This window comes from Taudactylus pleione, unplaced genomic scaffold, assembly GCF_031769625.1.
Source record: "Taudactylus pleione unplaced genomic scaffold, aTauple2 ptg000201l, whole genome shotgun sequence".
Lineage (NCBI taxonomy): Eukaryota > Metazoa > Chordata > Amphibia > Anura > Myobatrachidae > Taudactylus > Taudactylus pleione.
The window spans coordinates 29,351,470-29,377,149 of NW_028284603.1; the positions used below are offsets into that span (position 1 = coordinate 29,351,470).

Consider the following 25,680-nt stretch of genomic DNA (forward strand, 5'->3'; position numbering starts at 1 on the left):
ACTTCACTATTCTATGCACATAGCGTGGGGGTAGGGCAGAGTGGCTGGATTTGGAGGCAGCAGGGTGCAGAGCGGGCAGCAGTGTGGAGTGCCTGGCATATGCCGGGTCACTTCATTACTCTATATACAGTGCGGCGGGGATGGAGACCGGCCGTGGAGGTAGCAGGGGCAGCAGTGTGAAGTGACCAGGCATATTCATTAATCTATACAGCTAGTATGGCGGCAGGGGAAGGGGCAGCGTGGCTGGTCTTGGGGGCACCAGGCAGACAGCAGTATTTTTCTCCCTGGGCCCCTGTGATTGGCTAGCTGTCAGTGAAGAGGGCAGGGAGAGCAGGGAGGAGGCGGGGAGACAGCAGTCTTCCCTGCTCTTCTCCCCTCAGGAAGCTGTTAACGCTATCCTGAGATGGAAATTTTTTTTCTTAGAAGCGAAACGGAAAACTGAGCTTTCTGTGCTTCTATGAATTGCTCTCCCCATACTACTGTATGGGGAAGCGATGTCTAAACTACTCATGGGAACCGCTGGAGAAATCTCAAGTTTCTCCACGGTGACCTCTTCTATGAATAGGAGAAAGCACTGAAAAGCCCTTTAGCACTGATTAAGGATCTTTCACTGCTACATGAATAGACCCCATAGACAGCAGGATCTTCAAAACTGCTAATGTTTGTTACATTACATTAAATTTTTTGCTGACATATTAAACACCTAACATGTTTGTGCAGATATCGCATTTAAAAGTCAGCAGCCCTAAGCATTGCAGAGTAAGAAATAAATAATATACACATAACATAGTGCAGTGATTCCCAACATCGGTCCTCAGGGCACATCAACAGTCTTACTGATATCCAGCCTTGAGTACAGATGGTTAAATCAAAATGTCTGAGGTGCTAATTAAGTCACCTGTACTCAAGTATGGCTATCCTTAAAACCTGGACTGTGTCCTAGCATAGCGGACAAGATTCAATTAAAACATTTGACACTAAAAGAAACCATAACTTTTTGGCAAATAGTGATGCAAAATGTGTAATATTGGCATCATCGAGTGTTACCGGAGAAGACAAGGGGTAACGGCAGCACACAATTGTAACTTAACAATCAATGAAAACAGGTAAAACAGCACTGAGCACATACAGTACTAGAATAAAGAAGCTTTTTTGACAAAAATATTACAAGACGCAAAACATTTCACCTACTCTCAAACTGAGAGAAGAGTATGCAAAGTAGGGATGAGCGGGTTCGGATTTCTGAAATCCGAACCCCCCTGAGCCCCCCTGATCCGAGTCGTATCCGTGTCAGGCTCGACTTTTCCCACCTGACTCGGATCTGAAATTGAGGCAAAACGTCATCATCCCGCCTTCCGGAACTCGCGGGTTTTGGATTCTATTAAAAGTCCCCGCTTCGGCGCCATTTCTCACTCCGGCTGTGGACAGTGAAGAGGGAGGGTGGGAGCTAGGGCTGGCTGGGCTGTGTTGTGCTGCTGTTGTCCATAGGGGCTGTGACTACTCAGTTCATAGGGGCTGACTGGGCTGTGATGTGCTGCTGTTGTCCATAGGGGCTGGCTGGGCTGTGTTGTGCAGTCAGTTGTCCATAGGGTCTGTGTCCACTCCAAAGTCTATAGCGGCTGGCTGGACTGTGTTGTGCAGTGTCTCGTAAAGGCTGTAGTCCTAGAGGGGCGCTGTAGTGTTGTTCAGGGGGTGATCTGTGCATCAGGGGTGCTCCCCCAAAGTGCACTCCAAAAAAAATTATTTTTTTTTTCTGTGTTTGTGAATTGTGTGCGCAGTAGCCACACGTGCATCAACAAAGAAGCGCCAAGCGTGTGCCTGTGTCATAAATCAAGGGCCGGCTGGCTTGTCTGTTAAAGGGTGCTGTAAAGTGCACTCCAAAAAAAATATATATATTTTTTTTTGTGTTTGTGAATTGTGTGCGCAGTAACCGCACGTGCATCAACAAAGTAGCGCCAAGCGTGCGCCTGTGTCATAAGTAAAGGGCCAGTTGGCTCATCTGTTAAATGGTGCTGTAACCCCCAAAGTGCACTCCAAACAAAATAAAAAATAATTTTCTGTGTTTGTGAATTGTGTGCACTGTGGCTGCAGTCCACGTGCGTCTGTCTGTTAAAGAGTGGTGTAACCCCCAAAGCGTGCGTCTGTCTGTTATAGAGTGGTATAACCCCAAAGTGCGCTCCAACAGAATAAAATAATCTTCTTTTTTTCTGTGTTTGTGTGTGAAATGTATGCGCAGTAGCCGTACCTGCATCCTCAAAGCAGCAGCGCCAAGCGTGCATCTGTCTGTTAAAGGGTGGTGTAACCCCCAAAGTGTGCTCCACAAAAAATAAAAAATTCTTTTTTTCCTGTCTTTGTGAATTGTGTGGGCTGTAGCCGCACCTGCATCCTCAAAGCAGCAGCGCCAAGCGTGCGCCTGTCTGTTAAAGGGTGGTGTAACCCCCAAAGTGCGCTCCAACAAAATAAAATACTCTTCTTTTTTTCTGTGTTTGTGTGTGAAATGTATGCGCATTAGCCGCACCTGCATCCTCAAAGCAGCAGCGCCATGCGTGCGTCTGTCTGTTTTTAGGGTGGTGTAACCCCCAAAGTGCGCTCCACAAAAAATAAAACATTTTCTTCTGTGTTTGTGAATTGTGTGCACTGTACGTGCATCAACAAAGGAGCAGCGCCAAGCGTGCGCCTGTGTCCCATAAGTCTGTTAAAGGGTGGTGTACCCCCAAAGTGCGCTCCACAAAAAAGAAACAATTCTTTTTTTTTTGTGTTTGTGTGCAAAATGTATGCGCAGTAGCCGCACGTGCATCAACACAGCAGCAGCGCCAAGCGTGCATCTGTGTCATAAGTCAAGGGTCGGTTTGGACATCTGATCCGGACTGAAGGACGTGCCAACAATTTCTGACATGTCTGCTGTCACTGCATATGATACTGTCACCATTGACAGAATGGTGGAGGATTACATTGGTAACAGCATCCAAGTAGGCATGTCAGACAGTCCGTACCTGTACTGGCAGGAAAAAGAGGCAATTTGGAGGCCCCTGTACAAACTGACTCTATTTTACCTGAGTTGCCCCCCCTCCAGTGTGTACTCCGAAAGAGTGTTTAGTGCAGCCGGGAACCTTGTCAGCGAAAGGCGTAGGAGGTTGCTTCCACAAAATGTGGAGAAGATGATGTTCATAAAAATGAATTATCAACTCTTCCAGGGAGACCAGCCTCCAGAATGTACAGAGGGACCTGTGGTGGTGGATTCCAGCGGGGACGAATTAATACTCTGTGAGGATGAGGTTGTACACAACACTGAAGAGGGTGAGGAATCGGTGGATGAGGAGGATGAGGACGACATCTTGCCTCCGTAGAGCCAGTTTGTACAGGGACAGATTAATTGCCAGCTTGTTTTGTGGGGGCCCAAATGAACCAATCATTTCAGCCACAGTCATGTGGCAGACCCTGGCGCTGAAATGATTGGTTTGTTAAAGTGTGCATGTCCTGTTTATACAACATAAGGGTGGGTGGGAGGGCCCAAGGACAATTCCATCTTGCACCTCTTTTTTTCTTTGCAATATGTATTGTTTGGGGCCTAGTTTTTCAAACTGCCATCCTGTCTGCCACTGCAATGTCACTCCTAGATGGGCCACGTGTTTGTGCTGCCCACTCGTGTCACTTAACATAGTCATCCAGTTACCTCGGTGCAACCTTGTGGACATAAAAACACTATTGTGAGGTGTGAGGTGTTCAGAATAGACTGGAAATGAGTGGAAATTAAGGTTATTGAGGTTAATAATAGCATAGGAGCAGAAAAACCCACAAATTCTGTGATTTTAGCTGTTCTTATGCTTTTTTTCAAAAAAATACATATCCAAAACACAAAACCCAGAACCCACAACACGGAAGGGTGGTTTTGGCAAAACCAATCCAGATCCAAAACACGAAGAAAGATCCAGATCCAAAACCAAAACACGAAAAGTGGCCGGTGCACACCTATAATGCAAAGAAATCATTTTCGGCACAATCCAACAATATTTGACAACTGAACTGTCCCTTAGCAACCATTGCCATGGTGCTGTAGTCAGCACTGTCCCTTTATAATATATCCAGTTGCCAGCACTTTCTTTTAGCAACCATTGCCAGATTGCTGTTGTCAGCACGGCCTCTATGTATCCATTGTCATGGTGCAGTTGTCAGCACTTTCTTTTTGCAACCATTTCTGTGGTGCAGTTGTCAGCACTGTTCCTTAACTACCATTAATATGGTGAAGTTGACAGTATTGTTCTTAAGCAACCATTGTCATGGTACAGTTGTCTGCACTGCACCTTAGCAACCATTGCCATGGTGCAGTTACCAGCACCTCCCCCTTCCTGAATACACTATGGGCCTGATTCAGACCCGCTCGCGAGCGCATAGTGCTCGGAAGCGGGTCGATGGCCGGGCAGTGCGAACGCGTGGCGTGCGCAAGCCCCGGAGCGAGCGAGAAATCACTCGCCCCGCCCCGTTTTGTAGGCGGGGAAGGGGGGGTGGCTGGCCAAATGGAGGCGTTCCGAAGAAACGCCTGCCGTTTCAGAGCGGCCCTACTGACATCACCAGTGATGTCAGTAGTGAGCTTCCTGCTCTATTAGAGCCGGAAGCTCACTGGGGCTTGAGGCAGACGAGACCCTACCACAAGGGTCTCGTCGCAAGCCCAATGGTTGCGACCATTTCGACCATCACCTGGCCGCTCGCAAAAGCTGTGGGTGGCCACCCACAGTATAGCGAGTGGCCAGAAGGCCAGTCCTAAAAAAAAAAAAAAAAAAACGCCCTTCAGACCTGCGAGCCGCCTCCGGCAGCGAGCGGGTCTGAATCAGGGCCTATGTCAACTGGCTGTCAGAATGTCAACCTACTGCATTCCATAAAAATATTACATCACAGTGAGACATTTTGCAGTAAAAATAAACTGCCCATATTCAAAAAGATAAATAGTGAACTCCTTATTGGTCGCTGTAGATACATTCATGTGTAGTTTAGTCTGTTGCCAATGTGATGTAGACACTCAGCTGCTATAAATTCTGAATAACTTATTTCATTTACATTTTTGCTGTTCCATTCCTTGACCAACTCTAAGAAAAGAGACTTGAGATAAATATATATCTTCCAGCAAAGTCTATTTGAAATCTCAACTGAATAGTACACCGGAGGACCAGAAACTTTTGGCCAACTGCCAAGGTAACACCTGTGAATGTCCCAATATATATCGCGTGCCATCCTATGGTTACCGTTAGCTGCCTATGATGAGGTTGTTTGTTTTGTCCATTAATGTTAAATGTAAAGTAGAATGTAAACTAGATGCAAACATAAGATTTAGATTATAGATGTAATTTGCTTGCATATTTTTGACCAAATATGCTCAAATGTGTTATAAATCCTGCCGAAGCATAGTGCAAAACCCACCAATATACATTATAACGAGGAAGGACTGGTCATAAGTGGTACTAATGCTTACAATTAGCATCTATAAATCATACTAAACAAGGCAGTGATTGACAGTCTGCTGCCATTTCTGAGCGGGGAGGTGGCAGTGACGGCCTCTGTTTCCCAAAACGGAGCCCTGTCACTGCTGCTGGGGAGGAGTGGACAGGCCAGAATCTCCATTGGCTGATGGAGATCTCCTGTTTTACTCATCTGCAGCGGCCAGCTTGCGAGACCCTATGGGTCACTTAGCTGGCCAATGGGATCACAGATGATCCGATGCTGCATCCAAGGATGCAGCTCAGATCAGTAATGCATGCAGGAGGTGTGACGCCTGCTGCTGCATTACCATATTAGTGCTTTTGCAGCTGCTAACATGTTGCGAAAGCCTATTCTTCCGCAGCAGAATCACCTCCTAAGTTCACTCTCTATTGGTGGCCCGCATCTGTATAACAATAAGTCGCTTGGGGTAGTTCTTTTTTGCCCGTCTAAGCAACCATTCCCTTTGTGATTACAAAATTCAACAAAAGAGAGTAAAACAACCATTAGACTTACCCAAAATAGCAACAACTTCATCATCCTGGATAACCTCCAAAGAGCCAGACACCACAAAGCAGAGTGTGTCTATGCTCTCCCCTGCGTGGTATATTAAATCCCCAGGGGCACAGTGCACAGTCTGGAACTCCATGGCGAGCGCCCTCAGGCAACCATCACTAGCTAAGCGGAATGCCGGATGTTCCTTAAAAACTTTCCGGTTAAGGTGGACACAGATATCCGCTCGCATGTCTTTAGGGCAAATCTGCAGAACCTGAAAGGGAAAAAAATGGTCATATAAGTGTATGTTACAAGGGTATTGTAACTTCTAATCAGCCCAGCATTCTTAATATGGTCATGTATCACTTTCAAAACATAGGGCCTGTTTCAGATCTGGATGCAATTGCCGATGTTTATGCAGACTAAGCAATTGTTTTGCCATTGCGCATGCCGCAAAAGCCATGCTGCCCGTGCACAGCGATTGAATTACGATTGGACAGTTAGTCATCGTTTGGGGAAGGTAACGGGGGGTGGCTTGTGTAATGCAAGCGTGTCGCTAGCGTTTAAACACTGTTTCTGGGCATGCATAAATTAGCCACTGCATACTTGCTCGCAGCAGGAGAGCCCTCTGCGTGTTTGAAGACCCGCTCTGACGGCTGATGGCTGCCAGATCTGCGTTCAATGTTTCTGGTTTTGTGCGTGAGCGGTGGATGTGAGATGCTGTCAGTGGATGTCTCTAAGCACTGGACGGCAAGTCATTAGCATATTTTCGCAATTGCGATCCGTGAGAGATGACAATTGCATGCAGATCCGAATCAGGCCCATATTGCGTTGTATTTGGCAGTATTCCTTGTACTCTGGCTGTGGAGATGGGATCTAACATTGCAAAAATTGCAATACTTTTATTTTCTGCAGGAAATGTTCCAATTCCTCTAATGATGAAACTGATATTATATTGCAAATTTAGCTATGTTTGTTATTCAATTGATTAAGTTGAATGCTATATCAATAAAAGGAAATTGTTAAAATTGACAGTTTGGAAAGTTTCAAAATTCACCCGCATATCGCTGACTCTCAGGATCCAAACAGATCCACCGAAATGACCACCGTTCATTAAAATATTTATATATTTATTTTTAAATTTTTTGGCAATTAAAAAATGAACACTGACAAACAGGAGTGAAGTGATAAATCAATCCCACAACATTGTCACATTATAAAAACAGATATAAATGTTGTTCAACTTTTTGTTTTTATAGTATCATAACTAGACAGAAATATACAGTAACAACTTAGGAGCAATAATGTTTAGGAAGGTGTCAGTTGTACAAGTACGTTATAGCCTTCAGGGTATAATGGTTTTTGTTGTTTCTTTACTTTAGTTAGAAAAAACTTTTTTCATCAACAAACTGCCTTTGGGTTCAGACATGTGAAGCAAGTAATAAACAACATATATTAGTACAATATTATGCAATGCTACAGTACTTTCTAACACTCTGTGATTACACCTTGTGTTTTCTTAAAGTTTTATAGTCCAAATAATAGAAAAGGGCTGCCTGGACTTTATTATTTATTTGTCTAGACAATGCTGTGAAAGATGAGTTGGCAACTGTGTTAGGAAAATACTGCAGACATACATAGGGGCATATCCAATCAGCCGCGGGGTTTCACCAGCGGCTAATTCTCCTGCAAAAGTCCCGCGACGCAGGAATTAGCTATTCAATTAAATAGCTTTTTCCCCGCGTCATTAGAACGGGACTCTTGCACGAGAACACACTGAGGGCCTGATTCAGAGCCGGACGCTATTTGCGAACGGTCGTTCAGAAAAAGGGGCCGGCTATTTAAATTGAGCTCTCGCTCTTTGCGTTCTGTTGACGCCTCTATGTCTGAGCGAGCGAACGAAACATGCGCTTGCTATTTTGTAAAGACGCCCCCTGGCTGTTCGCATCATATGTCATCTCCGCTATTTATTAGATTAATCGAGTACATCGAAAGGCGTCTGAACTGCTCGCAGTGCTTGTGGTAGGTTTTACTTCCCGCAATCACTGCGAGCAGTTCAGGCTAAAAGACAACCAAGTGACGTGGTCGATGACGCTGCTTTGTTAATTATGCACACCCATTAAACGCCCGTTCTGACCGTTTGGCACGCCTGCGTTCGGATCTCCACTCCCCGTTTTCAAGCACCTTCCCCTGTTACCACCCACAAACGCTTCATTCTGTCACTCAAATTAGCAGGCCCTCGCTGTTTTGCGAGCGCACGATTTCTGACCGCAATGACTGGTTGGCGAACGAGCGGCTGCTTACGAGCGGCTCTGAATCAGGCCCTGATTCCGCGAGAACTGTGGAATCAGCGTGTTATTCTCTGTCGAACGAGGCCGAACAGGGCGGCTTTACGCTGATTTTACCTCGCACCTACAGCGGGGACTCGCGGACACCCCGGAATCCCCGCTAATTGAATCCCAACCAGTGCGATAATTGGATATGCTCCATAGAATTATGGGGAAATGGCTAGAAAAGGAACCTGCAATTCTCAAAGCAATAAATACAAGATCTGATAGCAGGGACTGGCCATGAATTACAGACCAAATGCAACATCTCTGTAGTGTACGGAAATTATTGGATACTGAACACAAAACATGCACTACTGTAGTAGGTTATAAATGACTACACAGCAAAGCTACAAGTGAATGTTATCACATATGAAGAGACCTGAAGAGATGGGTAAATCTTTTTCCATGCTACATTTATTTCTTTATTAACAGTTTCTTATATAGTGCAAAATATTCCGTTGTGCTTCACAATTGGAAACATTAATAGAAGAAAATTGGGTAATAACAGATAGACAGAGGTAGGAAGGCCCTGCTCGCAAGCTTACAATATATAGGGAGATATAGGTGCTATATATTGCATTTTGGTCCAGCCAGATTGCAGAGTTTCTTGGTGGGCTATATGATCCAGTCACACAGGAATGTTGGCCAAAGGTAAGGAGGATGTGAAAGAAAGACAATGGACCTGATTCAGACCCGTTCACTAGATGCGGCCACTCGCTCCCAGCATATGGAAATTCAGCTAAGTGATGTCAAGGCAGGCGATCGCACGGCAAGGCATTAGCACCCCCACTATGTCTTGGCAAGCGATCACTTTGTTTTTATAGACGACCACCAGCCTGTCTGTAGCTGCCCACTAGCGCATGTCATCTCCAGGAAGTATATACAACCATCGGTACATCGGGTTCCATCGGATCTGACCGCAGTGCTTGCGGTTGCCTTTACCCTACCGCAAGCACTGCGAGCATTTCAGTGTAAAAACCAGCCAGGTGATGTGTGCCTGTTAATTATGCATGCCTCTGAAACGGCATTGAAACAATCAGGCACGCCTGCGTTCTCAACTCCACCCCCCCCTTACTACTGCCATACCCCTGTTACCACCCACAAACGGCCTCTCCTGTCACTCATTCCACTGGGCTGTCTTTGCTGGGTGAGTGAGCGCTTCCCGATTGCTCAAACTAGTTCGCACATGCGCACTGCGATGTATACGCATGCACAAATGCATAACATTGGCTGCGAGCGAGCGGCCGCTTACGAGAGGGTCTGAATCAGGCCCTATGTATGAGGCTATATGTGGACTGTGAAAGGGGATGTAATTGGATATGGAAGCTAGAAAGGTTATGTGGGCGGTTCTGGAGTCTAATAAGCTTGTCTGAAGAGGTGAGTTTGCGTCATACGTGTCAATGGAATGTCTACCCTGTCTCCATCTTGTTTGACAACACTACACTCACCCCTGTTCCCCAAATCCGCTGCCCTCACCTCAACTTCATGCCACACATCCACACACCATTGCGCTGTCTTATCACCTACAGTTCAAAATATTGCCCGAATACACCCCTTTCTCCCTCAGGAAGTTATTCACTCTCTTAATATCTCCCATCTTGACTACCAGAACCTTCTACTGTCTGACCATACTGCACATTTCTATATGCTACAATTCATTCTGAAAAGACTGATAGTCCACTCTTGCTGCTCTACAAACAGTACACCACTCATCACGAGATATAAAGCTACTCACCTTTCATTTGTCCCAGACATCTTCCACTTCTCCACTCTGATAACAACTTCTACTACCTCAAAGAGGTCTCTCATGCTGCTCACCTCTTACAGAACTCTACCCTGCCTAACCAGACTCTGCACGGGATGCACTAAGCATCACATTATGGATGCAGTGCATCCCGCCACTGGTCACATGCATAGCAACATTCAGTAATGCCATATGCATGTACATTTCAGCAAAGGACAACCCGGAGGACCCTGGGAAGGATCCAATTGGATCCCTCTCTGGAAAGTCTCCCATAAGAAGCCCATAGGCTTCTAATAGGCAACACCATCTATAGGTGGTGTTGCCTATTCGCAACAAGCTACGGGGAGTTTTGCTTTCCAGAGTGCTTTCAAGCACTCTTCATTATAGATTATCCCACTCCCATCTGAAACTACTCCTATGCATGATATTACAGCTACATTCCCATGTCTGTTCCGAGTTCCACAAGCTTCTATTGTCTTAACATTGCCGTCTAGCTCTAGATTGCAACGAGCAGGGCCCTCCACCCTCTGTCTCAAGCCTGAACCTTCTTTGTCTACCTTAAATGTATTATTTATTTTTGTGTGTGACATGTATTTTGCAGAATTTGTTACTCTGGGTGACCGGAGCTGTGGAGTTTTGCAGCACCTTACAAATAATTAATGATGATACACATTTCTGGATTTTAGACATTCCCTGTGAATCAGAACAAAGTTACGGGATAAGACATCTACTGTAATGTAAGTGACTTATTTACATATTGGCTCTTATAAGTAGCTTAAAAATTTCCACAACCTTTTCATTGTTACCTTTGTTTTTATAGAGTATCATATGCTTAACAGAAAGCCAGTGGCAAACACAGGATTTCTAGAGAGGGGTTTCCAATGCTTGATTTTAGAATGAAGAGGGCATAATTCGCACTTAACCAGCTTTAATATGTCATACAAAATGTATTGTGTGTTATAATTCCAGCATATATAGGGAGCAGCGATCACAGTAAGCCATAAAATGCAGCAGTAGGGCCATTCTGCCTGAGCTGAATGATTTTATTTCAGATGTGGGTACCTTTCCAGAGCATTGGAGCAAGTCTGGGAGTCTGGGGGAGGAGCAGAAGAACCTAGCACTGCCTTGAACGGAATCGGTATGAAGTAAAGATGGACGGGATGACGGCTGTTAGTACACTGACAGCGGCATCCCGATGGTTCAAATCCCGACAGGGGAATGGTAAGTAATGTTCCCCTGTCCTATTTACCCTCTAACCCTACTTTCCTGCACCCTTATACTAACCCTACCTACCCTGCACCCTAGCCCTCGCGGTAAGTACCTAAACCTAACCCTCCCCCCTTAGTGCCTAACCCTAACCCTCCCCCTTAGTGCCTAACACCCCCTGCCCGGAGCCTAGCCTTAACCTCCCCAATCCCGCAGTCTAACCCTAAGTCCCCCCGGGCTGCCTCAACATAAACACCCCCCCCCCTGTTGCTGATATCTTTCCTATCTCCGGTCTCCTTACGAACAGGATGCCGTCTGCCGGGATTCCGGCATCTGCAACCCCAGTCATGTCAGGATTTCGGCACCAGTGTTGTCTCGGCCATCGGGATTCCAGTGCCGGGGTATCCGGCAGACGGTATCCCGGTTGTCAGGTTCTTAACCGCATCCGGCCTTGGACATATATCTACATATTATTGGTCTCTTATGCACTGGATAGTGTATTATTCTAAGATATTAATAATTAACCCTATTGATGGTCTATAACAATGCAGTTCTAGTAAACTTCTATATTACTATTTCTGTTGTGGTCATGGTGTGGGCTGGGAGGAGGGGTTTCCAGGCAACCGGAAACGGCCCCTGCGTTTCCCTAAACTCTGCTGATGAGTAAATACTGTATGAGGGTGAAACAGTTTCTACGCATTTACTCACAAGGCTGCTAAATAATTGACATTTCCAAGAAGTATGTTTCCTAGTAGTGGTTTATTTGCAGATTGCCACTAGATAATAACTTATATCCAACAAAAAATTGTGCAAATTACACCTTTTAGTAAAAAAGTACAAAAATAATATTTACTCCAAAAAAATACAAATGCTTTTAACTATAGGCAGAACCTATTATGTCGATAGGTGTCAGTGATTTGCGACACACAGCAACAACTTAACCAGGCTTATTGGTTTATTAACAAGCATATACTGTAAATGGATGCAGTGTAACACAGGATTAATGCAGGTATTCACATACAACAGATATAAACATAATCCAGACAGGAGCTTAGGGGGTTAATGCAGGTGATGTTGGCAGATGGAGTAGCACACACCTGTATATATACATTAGGCGGTTGCAGTGGCCCTTTAACAGTGAGCGGTGGTGACACAGTGGTATTTGTAGGGCTTCTGCTGTATGATACAGTCTATGTATGAAAAACAATCAGGGGCACTTCCTCTACAAATGGATGACAGAGAGATAAGATGCACGAAGACGCTGTACACGAGCAGTAGAGCATTTGGGTAGGAGGTCGCGATGTGACGTTAGTGCACCTCCATCTAAGATACGGAATCCGAGACTTGGCACTAGGGGGAGAGACAGCGCTGACCGCACTCCCCTCCTAACATTAACAACTCAGGTAAAAATACAGCTACACTGATAGTGGCAACATTATAATTCATACCATTAATTATGAAAATTCTCCATCATTTTCAATTGTGTGTAATAGATACAACAAAACTTAGATAAAATGTCCCTACATTGATTGCGATGGCTCTTCCTTGCTCAAATTTTATATTACATGGTGAGGTGGTGGACATGTCCTGATGTCCTGTTAATGGCCTAAGTGTTATCTACATGTAGACTTGAAGGCCATTTTGACAGTCCTGTACAGTATAGGGAGGGATGGATAGTGCACCGGTATTAGTCCGCAGCTTTAGAGACTCCCTCTGCTTTGGCACGGGGGCCAGCGCTCGTTCAGTACAGCTGCAATTGGCTTGCCAGGCCTCACACATGTTCAGAAGAGCAGAATGATGGCCTTGTACTAGGTAGAATAAACCCCCTCAGCTCTGGATCCCATAGCAACCGCACTCATGATTATTTTTTTATTCAGTAACATGACCACTTGTCCTGTTGTGGCTTCATGAAACAGTAACGTGAAGATTCTCTGGAAGTAAACAAAACCTTACTCCATACCTCCCAACATGACTCTCTCCAGGACGGACTCATTGCCCCGGGCCTGGACTTCCCTGGTAAGAGGTGGGGCTGCAGCACACTTCAAAATTCAAATGGAGGAACCAACTGTCATTTGACAGGCTGCCAAACACCACTGGCTGGGACTCACTGGCAGTTGGTGTGACTCCCCTATTTGAATTTTGTACTGTACTGCAGCCACATCTCTGGAGCCTCCACCAATCATAAATTACCAGGGAAGTCCAGGACCAGAGCATTGTGTCCCTCCTGGAGAGGGTCGTGTTGGGAGGTATGTTACCCTGAGATTATATTCGGTACATATGTATTAGGGACATCATTCACTGCTGAGAGCAATAACTTACGTTAAATGGTAGAAACGTCACATGGTAAATAGCTTGCGGAATATAAATAACAGAGGACTTTCTAAGAATAATTTATTTTACAGCAAGCCATAATCCAAATGAATTATTTATCCATTAAGAGTCACAGATAGAGTGACATATTCCAAGAGTCACTCTATGTAATGCAGTTATCCCAGGGGCTGTAACTAATGTGCTTATCAAAGGAGCAATCAATATACTACCTCCTCTGGAGAGCAGATATTATTGATTGCCTAATGTATTACCCTTAAAAATAAATAAATAAACTATTGGATTCCTGGAAGAAGGGGATCATCTGAATAATGCTAGGAACACCTCTCACCTTAGCAAAGGATAAACATGTATGCTGCAGGCAATTTACCGAAACAGCCACATTACTTCCCATCCAAGAAGCAAACTCATTATTCAAGTCAGTGGCATGAAAACATCCAGCGTACACCTATCTACGTTCTGTGCGCTCCATACAAAACGAGGAGCAATTTGATACATTAAGTGCTTTACTCAAATGTTCGTGACTTGTAAAAGAAAGTGGAGACAGCCCGCTGCTGCCTAATGCTGGCGGAAAAACTAGATTTAGAGAAATGCATAACACCCATCGGCCTGACACATTAATATTTAAGGGAAACTGCTATACATACAGGAAATGACCACGGTTCTCATGTCTATACTTTTCTTCTGACATTTTTACAATTACTTGGTATTTGCTAGCAAGGTCAATGAAATAAATCTGCTAATTGAAGCCATATTGTCAAGGCAGCCACTTGTGTGTGCCTAACCATGTCCATTTATGACTATGTATAAAAAAGTTAATGTCCAAAAGGGCAACCTTTTAATATCTCCCTGCTCTCTCATTTAATATTCTCCTTTTTTTTGTAATGTTTCCCGATGCCTCTTGTCTACCTAGTATATTTATAGTCTCTGCCCCCCAGCTCCATCCCGTCCCACCCTCCACTTTGTCAGGTACCGCCTCCCTCTCTGCTGTTCTGACCCCCACTGCTCTGTCCCAACCAACACCCCCTTCATTCTGTAAATCAACCACCCTCGCCCTTGTCGCCCTGTTCCTCCGCCTCCTTCAACCCCGGCTCTCATAGTTTCCCTTTCACTGTGGATGGTCCTCCTCTCCGAAATCTATGCCATCTACTTCGCTATCGGAGCTGTTGGTGTTTGTGCCCAGACCACCACTGCATGAGCATTGAGGAAGCGGGACAGACCTCACCTTACACAATTATTATGTGCTTACACACACATACAGATGTGTCCACATACATCTTACCTCCGTGCGCTACATGTCGCACTATTATGTGTGAGTGCCGTGTGACTTGGTAGCGCAGTGCATCTTTTTGTCTGACTTTTTACCTTCAAATGTGTCTTATTCGCAAAGCAATGTGAATAGAACACACAAGCAGCTTCTGCTGATTAAAATGATATGCGGCATGTCTATATTCTGTGTGCAACTGCGGGTGTATCTGCATGCAAAATATTACATTACAGTGTCAGCACCTGTGATACTGTAATGTAGCATTTTGCATGCACATACACCCACAGTTGCACACAGAATATAGGCATGCAGCATATCATTTTAATCAGCAGACGCTGCTCGTGCATCCTATTCACATCACTTTAAGAATAAGACACATTTGAAAGTAAAAAGTCACACAAAAAGATGCTTAGCGCTAACGAGTCATGCCACGACATGGTGCAACTAGAAGAGATGTTTAACGCGCAAGTAAGTAAGATGTATGTGGAGTGGGACAGAGCATCGCCAGACTACTGTAACTGGTCTTGTGGGGTGTACTCGGTATGCAGAAAAAGAAGGCCAACCGGTGAACTGGCGACAAGGTCATGGGCACCGAAAGGGTTATTGATGTACGTGGGGAGTATAGGATAGCCAGTCTGGTCCAATCCCACAAAAGAGCTAGTGTAGCACAAATTGATATAGAAAAAGAGAGATAGTTGTATGGAGCACCAATCACATTTATATGAACTCATAAAATATAACTTTTATTAATTCTTAAATAAAAACTTATTCCAAAAAATTTGATGAAATATTTGTATTACTGTTTTAAATCTTATATATAAAAGACCTATCAAGAGGTTTGTGTATTCAATCCCCCAGAGATTGAAAATTATATGTTGCAGTAATTTCATGTATCATAACATTACTATCTACTACTGCACAGATACTCAAAAGATATTCTCTGTGGCTAAAGCCATCCCATGGCGACATTCAAAATGCTGAAATCACAATGTCAACAGTTATGATACCAACATTGTTGAAATGTTGACTTTGTCCATTTCGGCACTTGCAGAATGTCGTCATGTTCACAACCGGGATAGGCTATGGGATGGGAGGTTTAGGGATAGGCATTAGGGGGAGGGTCAGGGTTAGGCTACTGGAGGGGAGGTTAGGGTAAGGCACTATGGGGATGGTCAGGGTTAGGCTATGAGAGGGGAGGTTAGGGTTAGGCACTAAGGGGAGGGTCTGGGTTAGGCTACGGGAGAGGCGGTTTAGGGTTTGGCAATAGGGGGAGGTTTAGGCTACGCGAGGTGAGGTTAGGGTAAGGCACTAGGGAGAGGGTTGAGGCATAGGATTAGCAATACTCACCACCAGAATCAGGGCTGGATAAATTAGAAGTCATCAGGATGTGATTGCTGGACCAGGAAGACATTGCTGGAGCCGCCATATCAGATAATTCACCACTAGACCACCAGGGTCATTTTGTTGGCATTCTACTATGGACCTGATTCAGCAAGGAACGCAGCTGTTTATATGCACGCAATCGGACAATTGTTGTGCTCTGTGTATGCGTATGCATCAGACCTTCCTTAACTGAGCGTATGGGTCTGATAGTACTCGATTGTACTGATGTTTACTGATGTCACCTATAGTCAATGAGACCTGGCCAGGTTAATCTGCTGGTGTCTCAGGTCCCAGGAAGTAGATGCAGGGAGACTTGGCTCCCTGTATACATTAATTTAAATTATACACATTTTGGATGCACTGTAGTGTTGAATACTATGTATTGGGGGCACTAAGGTGTGGCATTCTATGTATTGGAGGCACTACGGTGTGGCAAACTATGTATTGGGTCACTACAATTTGGCATACTCTGTATTGGGGGCACTACAGTGTAGCAAACTATATATTGGGGAACTGTGTGGCATACTATGTATTGGGTGGCGGCACTGTCATGTGTCATACTATGTATTGGAAGCACTGTATTGTGGCATGCTATGAATTTGGGGCATTACGATATGGCATACTATGAATTGGGGGCATACTATGAATTGGACAAAGGATACGGTCATACATTGAAGTTTGATGGCATATGGAGAAAACCTAAAGCTGGGTACACATGATGCATTCAGCAACATGGCCCCTGCTGATGATATCACCCATCTGACCTGCAACATCACTGACGACGCTCGGGAGCATGCATTGTCAGCAACATAGTGGGTACACACTGCCCGATATGGACAATATATATTGTCTGATCTGCCGGATCAGATGAAATATGGTCTAGTGTGTACCTGGCATTAGAAGCATGAGTTGTCTGCTATAGAAGTTTTCATAAATTTTGGTCACACACTACGGTCTGGCTTCTAAACAGATTTTTGAAAAATTTGTCGACCACTGCCTTATGTTACAGAACATGCAAAGTCACATTAACAATATGTTACAGCCAACAAGTCAATTGTATAGTTAAACCTTACCTTTTCAGTGTCAATACCTCGAGACATGGACCAGGTGGACACAATATAATCCATGACACGCTCGCTCAGACCCTTGGGCACTTGGTAAAGTTTAAGAAAATCTCTCACGCTATTCAACATTTCATGATAACGGTTAGTGTTGGCGTACATTTGTTGGAAGATTGTTGTCACATTACCAAAAATTGTTGCATATAGAAGGGCTGGAAGAAAAAAAAAAGAAACATTTTTATTTATTCTTTTATAAATTTTTACCTTAACATCATAGCAAATTATACATTTCATGTTATTAGCTCCAGACAATTCAGAATGGGGCAAAAACAAGTAATGTACAACAATACAGAGGGAAAATGATTTAGGAAAAACAGCAGTTTTGAAAATGCCTATTGCACTTGATAAATTAGCAAAATGATGAATAGGCAAAATTAATTTGTCTATTGTACTTCAGCAGATTTTTGTAAATGATGATTATCGGGAATCTGCGCATGCGCAGGATCCATTCTGTGGGTGTACAGAATGGATCCTGCGTAGTTGCACGTAGACCCTTGAATGCCTCTGCCTGATTGACAGGCAGAGGCATTTAAGGGGCGGCGTGGGGGGACCGGTTTTTCCCTGAAACGGGGCGTCTCCGCCCAGTTTTCCGGGAGTTGCCGGCCCAGGTTCTGTGTTGATCAACGCAGTGTCCTGGGCTCACAAGCCGGAGGCCCGGCCCTGTCCACCATCGCGACCTTCGACCACCGATGGTCGCGATGGTGCTACCAGCCTGTGATCTCCATCGCAGTGCTGGGATCGGAAATGCAGCAGGGGGTGTCATACACATCCTGCTGCATTTGCATAATAGCAAGGATCGCAATTGCAAAGCTGCCCGCGTGCACCATACTATACTAAACCAGGGCCCGATTCATTATGGATCACTATTGCAATTGCAGCTGCAATTACGCACGCAGATCTGCTGCGAAAATATGCTAATGGATGCAATCGAAAAGCCATTGCGCAGCCAGCATAGAGACGCCCACTACCGCTATCTCACATCCGTCATACCTTGTAGTCCTGTGTATACATCGGGAACATCGAGTAACATCGGCCCCTCACATACAATTACAACAGGTCTGACCTTATTCAGAAATTGTTAACATCATCGCACGCAGTGAGTACACAAGCTGCATATGCCGTCGCAGTGGCTAATTTAAGCACGGCCATGCAATGGCTTTCAACTGGACGGGCACGCCTGAGTTTCTCCGACTACTCCCCCGTCACCACCCCCAAACGCTGACGTCCCGTCTCTCGGTCTGCGATGACTTTGTATCTGCGTTGTTGATCACAGTGTGATCGCAATGCTAACTCACGCACGTGCACATGCATGCGCAGTACGCAGGCGCAGTATGCACCATCGCCTCATCTGCGTATTCTGTAGCAGTTGCGATCCGTAGTGAATCAGGCCCAAAGTCCTAAGTGCACAACTATTCGTGTTTATAAGTTTAGCAATACAAAGCAGGAAACTACAACAAAGCCCATCCGAATCATGAATAGTGGGTGCCCGCCAGGCGCTGTGGACGATGGACAACCTAATTCGTATTAATCCTTCACATGCTAATGTGCATATAAGGATTGATGTGACAGGTACACACAGTATTTAATGTCAGATTCCTATAGAAAAGTACTGAGGATGCGGGCCAGGAACTCATAGGATTTGGGACCTTTAGAAAGCAATTAAAATGTTATTACATAATCGTCCAAGTGGAACAATCTTTAGACCAGGTCTGACAGCTGGCCCATTTCCCAGGCCACTTGTTTAATTGCAAACAGAAAAGTCTGACTAGAGGAAGGAAGTTAGAGATGTCTCTTGCCAACAATTGTAATCTCCCCGGCATCTATAAAGTTTCACGATACATAGTAACAAACCAACAGTATTTTATTATATAGATGGTACAGACAGGTGCTCTCTTGTCTTAAGCTGCATCTCCCATCTAAGGGCCTGATTCAGATCCACTCGCAAGCGGCTGTCCGCTCGCAAGTGGGTCGATGGTGTGCACTGAGCATGCGCACGATGGAGGGAGCTCCGTCGTGCGCATGCGCCAGACGCGACGAGCGAAGGAAAGTCCTTCGCTCGTTGTGTCTGATCAAAGGGGGCGTGCTGTCGATGTTGATTGACAGCACGCCCCCTTTGGTAGGCGTGCCTCCCTGACGGGGGCGTTCCCACGGGAACGCCTCCCGTCAGAAGCCGGCCCACTGACATCACTAGTGATGTCAGTGGGAGTGATTTTGGCTCTGATAGAGCCAAAATCACTCCGGAGCTTGCGGTTGAAAACCTCAACCGCAGGCTCTGGCTCGCAGTTTCAATGGTCGCGATGGTCAAGACCATCGCGGCCATCAAACTGCACGCTCGTATAGCCTGTGGGTGGTGACCCACAGCTATACGAGCGTCCAGGAGGACGCTCCATTTTCATGGAGGGCGGCCCTCATTCAGAGCGTGCGCTCTGCTCAGAGCGTACGGCTCTGAATCAGGCCCTAAATACTGTATATCCCATTTCAATTACATTACATTTCAAAAGTACTCTTGTTTCTGTGGGTGTAATGTAGAAAAGTCTAGACAAATGCAGACACCTTCAACTAAGCTTTTATAGGAAAATACTGCAATATTGTGAATATTAGAAGAGCATACATTTCATAAGGATTCAGTGAACCATTTTCCTCATTCTACATTAAGGCACAGACATTTGCACATTCCTTCTCTGAACTTTATACATTCAATTCCTCCTATAATTCTTATACTGTCCCGATTTCTTCCTCATTATATACCAACCACGCCACAGAGCAGAATTAATTGATATCATTATTGCCCCACCTTTGTGAAAGCAGAATATACACATGCTTGCTAAAGCAGGCCATACACGGTGCGATAAAAAGACGAACAATATGTCTTATAAGATTTCCCTTGAAATATTCCCTTGAAATTTTACATACGATGTGTTCCAAAGGGTGTACGATTTTTCATACGATCCGATGCTTCATTTCACGATTACAAATCGTAAACAAGTGATCGGTTGTGCACATAACCATTACGATGAATCTGCTGGAATGTACTGAGTGCCACGATGTATACTCACTTCACCACACACACGCTGCGATGCGATGCTGCTTCTTGGAATGCCATCTCTCATTACAAATTGGAGGAGGGGAGTAGCTAGGGATTGTTATACACCTCTTAATCAGACATCGGATCGTATTACCTGCCAAAAGTGATACGATGTGTGTCACATCGCGGTAAGAAAGGTCACTCTCATACTGTTTTCCAATATGAGAGGCGATCCAATTATACGACTGCGGGGACGCGCATCGCCATCGTATGTACACCAAAACAACATATGATGTGTACGATCACTCGTTACTATCAATCAAAATTGTACACATCGTATAAAAAAATCTTACCGTGTATGGCCGCCCTAATTCTCTCAGAAAGTACAGGATAGTCCTGAATTTCAGGGGGCTCTCTCGTACTCCAGAAAGAATGGGCCAGTCTCCCGCATACTGGGCCTGAATCAGAGCCGGACGCTATTTGCGCTCGCTCATTCAGAAAAAGGGGCCGGATATTTAAATAGAGCGCTCGCTGTTTGCGGTCTGTTGACGCCTCTATGTCTGAACGAGCGAACGAAACATGTGCTCACTATTTATTTTAAAACGCCCCCTGGCCGCTCGCATCCTACGTCATCTCCGCTATTTATTAGATTAATCGAGTACATCGAAAGGCGTTTGAACTGCTCGCACTGCTTGTGGTTGGATTTTCCTACCAGTTGTGCGAACATCGCTCGGAGCGAACGAGCGGCCGTTTACGAGCGGCTCTGAATCAGGCCCACTGTCCAATGCCAAGTGGACAGCCAGGGAGATTTAATGGCTCAATTTGCATTGAAATGCATCATGGCCACACCCCCTGCTGTTAAATTCCACAAATTTGGACAGCTGGGGGGCGAGCCATGATGCACACAATTGCTATGTCACGTCCATCCCTTTCACACCTTGGACATGGAGAGTCCCAGTGGGGTCTTGCCATAATTCAGCAAGTGTGAATTTACAACTACGATGCGGAATTCCAATCTGTGGAATGGCCTTTCAGAACAGAAATGTAATCTATGGCCTGAAAACCAAATCTCTTCAAAACAGCCTGCAACATTGCGAAATTCGATTTATATGAAAAAATGCCGCAACTTCGCTCATCTGCAGTGTGAATGATTCCTTGTGAGTTATCACAAATGTAACACAAATTTACCCATGACATGCTTTAAAAGGACAATAACAGCTAGACTCGGGGGTCCATTTACTATGCCTTGGATGGAGATAAAGTCAACAAAGATAAGGTGCCAGCCAATCAGCTCCTAACTGTCATTTTTCAAACACAGCCTGTGACATTTCAGCTAGGAGCTAATTGGCTGCTACCTTATCTCCTTTCAGTTTATCTCCATCCAAGGCTTAGTAAATAGGGTTTTGCAAGTTGCTGCTTCTTGGCAGTTTTCACTCTGAACAGCAATAATATTAAATGCAAAACCAGTGTGAATCAGTAGCTTGTAAATGTCGCCACTTGGTAAATCTCGCCAGTCACTCCAAAACTGCAGGTATAAATTTAGACAGTATTTTGTCACTGTAGTTGACTACCTTGCCCTCTAGATGTGCCAATCTCACTGATAAATAATCCATAAATCACTGTATTTTAATAAATTGGGAGGATTGACTTTGACTAAAACTGCACTATTACCGTGATGAATATTTATCTAATAATGTATATACTTATAAAAATATTAAATATATTAATAACTGAAATGGTACGATATTCTAAATTCCATGATTATCATTTGCCCAGTATATTCAGTAAGAATGATACATTAACCTTCAGCTAGTAGAAAACAATAAACAAAATTAATCAGCACAAAGCATTGATGTAATTATGCCCATTAATGTATTTGTTCCTTCACTTCTAATTATAGTTAGTGGTACAAAATAAACATGAAACAAGAAGTTACATTTATCTTAGATATTAAAGGATAATTCCACTTTCCAACAAATGGCTCCTATTACATATATATTAGCCCTAAGCTTACATATTTATACAACAAGGTACTTGTGAGATACAGTACAGTTTAGAAGACCCAGAAATATTTTGCCTCCTGTACAGTAATATTAATGCATACGAATACTTAATTAAGTTTGAGGATAGATAAGCACCCTGTTTGATATTTAAAATTTGTTAGTTAGTTAAGGGTTAAGGCTGGGTAAGGTGTGGTTAGGTAGTGGTCAGTTGATGTGATAAGCCTATCATAGGATTTGTGGGAGGTTACAAATTACCCATATATATTCCTTGGTAAGAGGAGCCATTTTCCTCTTTTCCAGTTTCTTCAAACCAGGCTGGCTAAGTGACCCATAGTATCTGCATAGCTGTATATCTTTGTTTAAATTCTTTCTCTTTTATTTCACATCCTACCTATCTCTTTTATTCTCATCTTTCTCTCACCCCTTTCCTTCCAGCTCCTTCTATCCAGCCCCCCCTTTTTTTGTGTTTAACATCCCATCCACCTGCTGTTTCCAGCCCCCCCCCTCCCTCTGTCCTCTGATTTTACTGCCCCCCCCCTCATTCCTGTTTCATAATGCCCAGACCCCGCCGCTCAGCGCCCCCCCCCCCGCCGATTGATGGAGGCTTCCAGGCCCCTTACATCTGCGGCTCCCCCTCCATCCAGACACTGGCCGCACCACGCTGCAGGCCGTGAGCATGTTTCCGCCCGCGTTCCCGCGAGGGCACCCCCCGCCGGCTCCCGCTCCCTCACCTCCCCCGCTGCCTCTCCGCAATTGATGGCCGCCTGGCTCTCCGGCGGTGCCGCGAGCAGCACGGGCGGCCGTAGCCCAGCGCCTCTCCCCACACTTGCCTCGGCCAGCCCGCGCCCTGTGCCCTCAGTTGGCCCCGCCCACAGGGTCGCGGCGGCCATTTTAAGCCAGGATCCAGCACAGGGGGCCCTATGCATTTCGGCATCCCCCCCTTCAGCCCCCTCTACCCCTGGAGCGAGGGGGCCCCCTCCTCCTCAGCCCTCACCTCTATTATTCAGCCACCAGGGTTCCCCCTGCAGCGTGGCATCAGTTGCAGGGTCCATCAGGACTGGTACCCTAAGTGCCCCCCCCAGCTTGTTATTGCCCATCGCCACCCCCGCACCTATGGGTGGCGGTTACAACATGCAGCAACCCCCCCTTGCATTCAACCCTTTACCAGCGCAGGAGCCCAGCTGGTCACCATATTTCACCGGCCCCTACGCCCCACCCCATTTTTCAAATGCAGCACCTTACTTTTCTGCCCCCATCGGGCTCCACCAGGCCCTGCCCCCCACTATGTTCCAGTACGCCCTCCCTGCGTTAACCCCCGGGCCCGCCCCCCTTCCGCAAGGGTTCGGCCCGTATTACCATGCCCTGCCGCCACCTTTTGCCCTTCCTCCGGCCACTTCTGCAGCATATGCCCAGCCCATGCATATCCCACCCCCCCTTGCCGATAGATGCTTGCCGATGGGATGTTCCATCTCGTGTTCCTTTTTTGAATGTTTTAGCTCCTTTTTGCAATGGTGCTTACAGGCGGGCACAGGGCAAGCGGTGGTTACCCACTACCTAGATGATTTTCTGTTGGTGGGGCCAGCGGATACCCAGGTTTGTGAGGAATTGCTTTTTTCCTTGCAGGCCTTGTTCACAGTGGTAGGCGTTCCTGTTGCCAGGGACAAGACGGAGGGTCCGGTTACACGTTTGACGTATTTGGGCATAGAAATAGATACTGTGCTAGGGTTATGCCGTTTGCCGATTGAAAAGGTGCGACGTTTGGGGGAGTTGCTTGAAGCGTTTGTTTTGTCAAAGAAAGTCTCGCTGAAGCAGATGCAGTCGTTGCTAGGGCTCCTTAACTTTACTTGTAGAGTCATTCCCATGGGTCGGGTTTTTTGTAGGCGGCTTGAAAGAGCCACGGCGGGTTTCAAGAAGCCCCATCACCTCGTTCGAATATCCCAAGATTTGAGGGAAGACCTTCGAGTTTGGTTGCTTTTCCTGCGCGAGTTTAACGGTGTTCAGATATGGCTCCGGGCCCCAGTAGATAATTCAGAGCTTCAGCTATTTACTGACGCGTCCGGTTCCATCGGTTTCGGCGCCTTTTTTGAAGGAGATTGGTGCGTGGAGCCTTGGCCAGAAGTTTGGGGAGTTTTGGGCCTTACGAAGAACATACTGCTCTTAGAACTTTTCCCCATCGTAGTGGCAGTTGAGTTATGGGCTTACAGGCTTTGTAATAGGAGGATCCTTTTTTGGTGCGATAATTTGGGTGTTGTTCAGGCAGTAAATAATCAGAGGGCGGAGTCTCCGTTGGCTTTGAAGTTGTTGAGGCACTTGACGCTTCTTTGCTTACGGAGGAACATTGAGTTTAGCATGTTCCGGGAGTGTCTAATGAGATAGCAGATGCCTTATCTCGTTTGCAGTGGGACAGGTTTCGTTCTCTCACTCCTTACGCTTCTATTCATGGTTTAAACTGCCCCTCCCATGTATGACAGATTGTCGTACCGGCATCAAAGGCCTCGCAATGAAGTCTCTGGCCCCTAGCACGTTAAGGACCTACACGGCAGCTTGGGACAATTGGCAGGGTTTCTTGGCTTCCACACGTGAGGGAGGTAAGACGGTTGACGACCGTATGGCAGAGTTTGTTTGGAACTGGCACGAAAGGGGTCGTTCTAAGGCTGCTATGTCTGCGGCGCTGTCTGGTATCACTTACTTTTCTAAACTACATGGCGTTGAAGATCCCACAAAATCGTTTCTGCTATCCAAAGCGATGAAGGGGTGGGCGAAGGAACACCCTAGCATAGGCGACACGCGTAGACCAATTGACCCGGCTTTGCTTAAAGATCTGATTGTGGCTGTATCAGGGGTTGCTTTAGGCGAGTACGAATCGGCCCTTTTTAGTTTAGCTTTTTCATTGGCATATTTCGGGGCGTTTAGAATCGGCGAGCTTGTAGCGTCTAGTAAGAGTTCCGCGACATCGGGTTTATTGTTTAAACACGTGGTAGTTAAGAAGGAATTGAAACTGTGTAAAATTCATAGGTCCAAGACTGACCAACTTGGCAGGGGTCGTTGGATTTCTATAAAAGAACACTCAGACGCTGTTATCTGCCCAGTTGCCTTGGCGCGGCGTTTTAATGCTCTTCGCCCTCCAAGTGGCGTGCAGTGGCTTGTACATGTTAATCTTACACCTTTATCTAAGTTTCAGTTCCTAAAGCTGTTTCAAAATTGCCTTATAGCCTTAGGCCTGCCCACAGACCAGTTCGGGACACATTCATTTAGGATAGGGGCAGCAACCTGCGCAGCGGTTGATGGTGCTTCGGTCGACACCTTACA

At 45.6% G+C, this 25,680-nt stretch overlaps 1 protein-coding gene across 2 annotated transcripts in view; it reads right to left on the minus strand.

Moving 5' to 3' along the window:
- Positions 1-25,680, minus strand: part of KCNH1 (potassium voltage-gated channel subfamily H member 1) — a 541,044-nt gene that overhangs the window by 221,540 nt on the left and 293,824 nt on the right. For both annotated transcript variants that reach the window (XM_088477543.1, XM_088477542.1), the window contains 2 exons: positions 17,296-17,495; positions 5,986-6,238 (listed from right to left, as the gene is read on the minus strand). In XM_088477543.1, the coding sequence (XP_088333669.1) occupies positions 5,986-6,238; positions 17,296-17,495 (453 nt within the window). The remainder of the gene's footprint in view (positions 1-5,985; positions 6,239-17,295; positions 17,496-25,680) is intronic.